Source organism: Gekko japonicus, unplaced genomic scaffold (genome assembly GCF_001447785.1).
Source record: "Gekko japonicus isolate JY-2015 unplaced genomic scaffold, Gekko_japonicus_V1.1 scaffold1553, whole genome shotgun sequence".
NCBI classification, from domain to species: domain Eukaryota; kingdom Metazoa; phylum Chordata; class Lepidosauria; order Squamata; family Gekkonidae; genus Gekko; species Gekko japonicus.
Genome location: NW_015160257.1, coordinates 349,121 through 356,033, shown reverse-complemented (window position 1 = coordinate 356,033; position 6,913 = coordinate 349,121). Strand labels below are relative to the sequence as shown.

The window sequence follows — 6,913 nt, the reverse complement described above, 5'->3', positions numbered from 1 at the left end:
TAAATGAATCATAAGAAAATCCTTGAACCAAGGTACATAATCAACATCGTCTCCGGATTATATAACAACGTTTCAAAAAAATGGATCTTTTTCAGGAGATATCATAATGGTGCCAAAGCTGTTTCATAAATGCTAGGCAACAAGTCTTAAGAAATTAATAATTTAGGACCTCGAGTAAGTATACGATTCTTTTCTTCCTCTGAGAAAGTAAAACGTCCTTTATATTGGGTTGTAATGTTACAAAATAAATCTGGACAAACACGACCCGATCAGTAAACCAGTATAAAGCCAACAGTCGTGTTAGTCTGACCCACAAATCAAACAGCCATTACTTAACCACAACACCAAACTGGCTCTCCAGTGGGCCAATCGCCTGATTCAGTGTGTGTTGCTGTGTCTGTTCTGGGTTAGGGTCTTCAGCCGATACAGCAAGATGGTTCTTCAGCCAGGTCAGAGGGCCGTCTGGAGAGCCAGTTTGGTGTCGTGGTGAAGTGCAGGTGGACTCTAATCTGGGAGAACCGGGTTTGATTCCCCACTCCTCCACTTGCACCTGGCTGGATGCCCTCGGGCAAGCCGTAGTTTGTAAGCCACTCTGAGACTCCCTTGGGTCGTGAAGGGCCATGGGGGATAAATCCAACCTCCTCCTCCTGGAAGGAAGAAGAAGAAGAGATGAGAAGAAGAGATTGGATTTATCCCCCGCCCTTCACAACCAAAAGGAGTCTCAGAGCGGCTCACAAACTCCTTCCCCTCCCCCTCCCCACAACAGACACCCTGTGTGAGGTAGGTGGGGCTGAGAGAACTCTTGACAGAAACTGCTCTTTTTCAAGAACAGCTGTGCCAGAGTTATGGCTTGCCCAAGGTCATCCAGCCAGGAAGGAGGGGAGCTCAGGGGGGCCGTGACACGGCTGTCGACTCAGCTGCCATTGTGATGTGTGGCCGTGAAGTCACCAGGGAGGCTGAGGGGACAGATGAGGGTGGGCTCTGCACCCTCCAGGTAGGGGGAGCCCAAACTGCCCGGCTGGAGGCCAGGGAGAAGAAGCCATGGTGGTCCCAGGAAGAGATCTGAGGCCAGCCGCCTTGAAGTAGGGGAGGGCGAGTGAGCGAAGGACAGGCAGAGCTCTCATGGGAGCATCGGTTGCCCCCCAGTCCCCAGCTAACCCAAAAGGCGACCAGTGTCACCATGCCTAAGCAAAGTCCAGTGGCCGTCGGGATCGACCTCGGGACCACCTACTCCTGCGTGGCCGTCTGCCAGCACGGCAAAGTGGAGATCATCGCCAACGACCAGGGGCACCGGACGATGCCCAGCTACGTGGCGTTCACCCAGACCGAGCACCTGGTGGGGGACCCGGCCAAGAGCCAGGCCTCCCTCAATCCCCAGAACACCGTCTTTGACGCCAAGCGGCTGCTCGGCAGGAAGTACGAGGATGCGACGGTGCAGGAGGACATGAAGCACTGGCCTTTCGGGGTGGTCAACCAGGAAGGGAAGCTCAAGGTTCAGGTCTCCCACAAAGGCAAGCAGCGGGCCTTCTACCCGGAAGAGATCTCGGCCATGGTGCTGGCCAAGATGAAGCAGACGGCCGAGTCCTACCTAGGCTGCTCGGTCTCCCAAGCCGTCGTCACGGTGCCGGCCTACTTCAACGACGCCCAGCGCCAGGCCACCATAGACGCCGGGGCCATCGCCAGCCTCCAGATCCTGAAGATCCTCAATGAACCAACGGCAGCGGCCATCGCCTATGGCCTGAACACCAAGAGCCCCGAGGGCAGGAGCCGCAACATCCTCATCTTTGACCTGGGCGGGGGCACTTTCGACGTCTCCGTTCTCTCCGCCGAGGACGGCATCTTTGAAGTGAAGGCCACCGCTGGAGACACTCACCTGGGCGGGGAGGACTTCGACAAGAGGCTTGTGGATTATCTCGTGGAGGAGTTCAAGAAGAAGCACAAGGTGGACCTTCTCCAGGACAAGAAGGCCATGCAGAGGCTGAAGATGGCCTGCGAGCAGGCCAAGTGCACCTTAAGCTCCTGCTCCAGCGCGAGCATCTCCGTCGACTCCCTCTACCAAGGGATAGACTTCCACACCACCATCACCAGGGCACGTTTCGAGGACCTCTGCTCTGACCTCTTCCGGGCCACCCTGAAACCCTTGGAGAGGGCCCTGAAGGACGCCAAGATGAAGAAGGGCGACATCAAGGACATCGTGTTGATTGGCGGCTCGACTCGGATCCCGAGGATCCAGAAGCTCCTGAGGGACTATTTCCATGGCAAGGAGCTGTGCAAGGGCATCAACCCCGACGAGGCCGTCGCCTGCGGTGCTGCCATCCAGGCGGCCATCTTGACGGGCAACCAGACGCCAAACATGCAGAACATGTTCCTCCTCGACGTCACCCCGCTGTCTTTGGGGATCAACACTCAAGGGGGAGTCATGGCGACCATAATAAAGCGCAATTCCCCACTCCCCACCAAGGAAAGCATGGAGTTCACCACCACCGAGGACGACCAAGACACCATCTTGTTCATGGTGTACGAGGGGGAGAGAGCGCTGACCAAGCACAACCACCTGCTGGGGACGTTCACCCTGAAAGGCATCCCTCCCGCCCCCTGTGGGGTCCCCGTCATCACCGTGACCTTTTCCATCGACGAAAACAACATCCTGACCGTGTCGGCCAAGGACGTGGAGACCGGGAACACCAGCCACCTCACCATTTCGGACACCAGGGGCCGGCTCGGCCGCGAGGAGATCGAAGGAATCGTGCAGAAGGCGGAGGAGTTCCGAGCGCACGACTTGTCCCAGCAGGAGAAGATCGAAGCCATTAATTCCCTGGAGTCTTGTACCCTGGAGCTGAAGAGGGCGGCGGAAGAAGAAGTCCTGGACGTGGCGGCCAAAAGGAGGATGCTGGAGCTGTGCAAGAGCACCGCCTCCTGGCTGGAGGGCAACCCCTTGGTGGAGAAGGAGGAGTGCGAGCAGCGGCAGCGGAACCTCGAGGAGACGTGGGAGTCGATCTGTGGCGCTCTGGTCCCCGGTGAGAGGGCAGCAGAAGGGGCGCCTGGAGGAGACCAGGCAGACGCTGGCGGGGAAGACCCCTCGGAGGAAATGGAGTGAACCACCCCATGACCACATCACCTATCTCCATCCACAGGGCATATTAAAAATCTGGGTAGAAATCCGCCCTGTATCTCTGTATCGAGGGGAGTCTGGCTGTGTCTGCTTTGCAGTTCAGCACGCGGGTTCGGTGCAGCTTTTGGGGCTGGGGTCCGGTCCGCGGTTCTCACCAGGAAGTTTCTAGCCCAGACTGTGTAGCCTTTGCAGCCTCTTGAATCTGGTTGTCCAGATAAGAGGGGCCCAGTCAGCTTGTTTTATGAGAGCCAGTCTGGTGTAGTGGTTAAGTGCGCGGACTCTAATCTGGGAGAGCCGGGTTTGATTCCCCACTCCTCCACTCACACCTGGCTGGATGACCTTGGGCAAGTCATAGTTCTGATAAGAGCTGTTCTTGGAAAAAGAGCTGTTTCTGTCAGAGCTCTCTCAGCCCCACCAACCTCACAGGGTGTCTGTTGTGGGGAGGGGAAGGGAAAGGAGTTTGTAAGCCGCTCTGAGACTCCTTCGGGTAGTGAAGGGTGGGGCATAAATCCAATCTCCTCCTCCTCCTCCTGCTCCTCCTCCTTCATGGTTTGGTTTTATTCAAAAAGTTAATTGTCCGCCTTTCTCCTGTGTCGCCTTTCTCGTTTGCGGGACTCATGGCGGCTTGCAAATTGGGTTGCCACCTCTGGGTTGGGAAATACCTGGAGATTCTGGGGGTGGAGCCTGGGAATGGCGAGGGGGGGAGGGACTTCGATGGGGCACAATGCCATAAAGTCCACCTTCCAAAATGGCCATTTTCTCCAGGGGAACTGATCTCTGTCACCTGGAGATCTCAGTGCAAGCTTGCAATGGGAACACAAGAAGCTGCCTTCTACTGAATCAGACCCTCAGGCCATCAAGGTCAGTATTGTCTACTCGGACTGGCAGCCGTTCTCTCTCCAGGGTCTCAGGCGGAGGTCTTTCCCATCCCTTCCTGCCTGGTCCTTTCTAACAGGAGAAGCCAGGGCCTGAACCTGGGACCTCCTGCATGCCAAGCTGATGCTCTGCCACTGAGCCATGGCCCCTCTTCACAGCTCTCCAGGGTCTCCACGTCAGCTTCTGCCTGGACCTTTTTAACTGGAGATGCCGGGGACTGAACCTGGGACCTTCTGCCTGCCAGGCAGATGCTCTGCCGCTGAGCCACGGCCCCTCTTTACAGCTCTCCAGTGGCTCAGGCGGAGGTCTTTCCCATCACCTCCTGCCTGGTCCTTTTTAACTGGAGATGCCGGGGACTGAACCTGGGACCTTCTGCCTGCCAGGCAGATGCTCTGCCGCTGAGCCACGGCCCCTCTTTACAGCTCTCCAGTGGCTCAGGCGGAGGTCTTTCTATACGTTGTGGCCAATAGCTACCGATGGACCTCTGCTCCACATGTTTATCCAGTTCCCTCTTGAATCCGTCCATGCTTGTAGCCACCACCACCTCTTGAGGCAGTGAATTCCATGTGTTAATCACTCTTTGGGTGAAGAAGTACTTCCTTTTATCTGTTCTAACCCGATTGCTCAGCAATTTTATGGAGTGCCCACGAGTTCTTGTATTGTGATCCTCCGGCGACAAAGTCTGTGTTAAGAGCAGGAATTGGGTGGTGGGCCCAGCAACATCCCCTGTAGCCCTGCAGCTCTTCCGCAAGCAGCATCGACTATGCACACGTAGGATGTAGGACCTACAGCACCTGTGCTTGCATCTGATTGTATCGCTTTGGTCAGTCCGTTGGGTTGCCAGCCTCCAAGGGCATATGATTATGCAATCTATTCAATAATTAGTTGCTGTAGATTTTCCGGGTTGTCTGACCGTGGTCTTGGCATTGTAGAACCTGACATTTCGCCAGTAACTGTGTTACATCTTTCTGTGTTATACCGCTGAGGGCGCCAGTCACAGCTGCTGGCGAAACGTCAGGTCCTACAATGCCAAGACCACGGCCAGACAGCCCGGAAAATCTACAACAGCTAATCTCTGGGCCAGAGCTTCCACGGCAGGCTGTAGAAGATCTACAGCAACTAATGAACTCCGGCCGTGAAAGCCTTCGACGACATATTCAATAATAATTATTATTAAGCATTTATATTATGGTAGAACTTACAAAACGCATTCCAATACAGACTATACAAAATATTTAAAGTGTCCTTGTAAGCCAAACTGTCCGTTTTCAAAGTTCCTCATAACCAGGGGTCATTTCGTAGAAAAAGAGGTGCAGGAGCTCATTAGCGTAACTCATTTGCATAGGCCACACCCCCTGGACCTCACCGGAAGTGTGTCAGAAGGCCACACCCACCGCTCAGGCTCCACCGGACTGTTTTGGATGGCTAGCCAATGGGGGGGGGGACACACAGATCTGTCCTCGCAGAGGAGGGAGAGCTCGTACCTGAATAAAACTTAAAGGTGCCACTGGAGTGTTTTGGGCGGGGGGGGCCTCTGCCACTTACCTGGCTGCTTCTTGCTCTGACTGAGGGCTGCTGGGAGCAGGGGGTGGGGCTTGTTGCATGTGCCCGCCCCCTGGGCTCTTTACTGCCGGAGCTCCGCTCCCGTGCGCTCCCGCAGGAAATGACCCCTGCTCATAACAGAGTTCCTCATACAGCTCATTCACACCGTCCCACAACAGTCGATCAGATATTTAGAATAATTTTTATCGACATCAAAGAAGGAGTTCCGCAGGGCCTGTAAAACGGAGCTCTTCCACTAGGCTTTTTGAGCCGCCACTACCGTTAAGAACTGACGGCTGAAACTAGAGAGCCCTTTCCTGGAAGGCAGGTGAGGTCGGGATGCCAGCCTCCAGGCGGGACCGGGGGACCTCCCAGTTAATGACAGCTCATCTCCAGACTACAGAGATCCATCCCCCTGGAGAAAATGGCTGCTTTGGCGGGTGGACTTCGTGGCATCGTATTTTCCCCAGCCCCGTGCGCTGCGGCCCCCGCCCCGCTCACAAAAAGACCCTTCAATGGGTCCTTTTACAAGTGGAGTCTGCGCCTGCAACCTCCCCCTCCCTCCTGGATTTAAAGGGGTTTCCAGCTGGCCGGCAGGCCACGTGGTCCCCGCTGACCGGCTGAAGCCCTTTAAACTGGGTGAGAGGGGAGGGGGAGGGGTGGCCGGGCAAGTGGCCGCTCTTGGGGGCAGGGCTTCCTCTGCCCACCAGCTCAGCAGGGGCGGATTGAAGCCCCCAGAAGCAGAGGGACCCCCGCCTGGACCCAGGGGCTGGCGACTCTACTCCCCAGGCTCCATCCCCAAATCACCGGAAGTGTGTCAGAAGGCAACACCCACTGTTCAGGCTCCACTGGGCTGTTTTGAATTGCTAGCTATTTGGGGGGGGGGACATGCAGGTCTGTCCTCGCAGAAGAGGGAGAGCTTGTACCTGAATAAAACTGGTCTTAAAGGTGCCACTGGACTGTTTTGGACCGAGGGGCCGGTGGGGGGCTCTGCAATTTACCTGGCTGCTTCTTGCTCTGACTGAGGACTGCTGGGAGCAGGGGGTGGGGCTTGTTGCATGTGCCCACCCCCTGGGCTCTTTACTGCCGGAGCTCCGCTCCTGTGCGCTCCTGCAGGAAATGACCCCTGCCACACCCAATCCTCTGCTGGTGGTCAAGGGGGATCCGGCGACCCTGAACCGAGGGCAATGGGGGGGGGGCAGAGGGAAGTGCAGCAGAGACTTCTGGAGTGCGTCAAGAAGGCCGGGGGCAGAGCGGCGCAAAAGGCATCTCTTGTGCCCCACTGGGTGGCTGTCCAGGGCTGGGCAGTCTCTTGTTGCCCCCCCCCCCCCCGGGCCCGGGGGGGGTCCCCCCCCCCCCCCCCCCCCCAACCCCCAGGGGGCC

The 6,913-nt window shown here is 56.7% G+C and overlaps 1 protein-coding gene across 1 annotated transcript; it reads left to right on the top strand.

Annotated features, from left to right (window-relative positions):
- The first annotated feature begins 1,180 nt into the window (after window positions 1-1,180).
- On the top strand, window positions 1,181-3,097 carry LOC107113203 (heat shock 70 kDa protein II-like). The gene has a single exon (XM_015414501.1). It carries the CDS (start codon window positions 1,181-1,183, stop codon window positions 3,095-3,097), a length of 1,917 nt encoding a protein of 638 aa, XP_015269987.1.
- The last annotated feature ends 3,816 nt before the right edge of the window (window positions 3,098-6,913 follow it).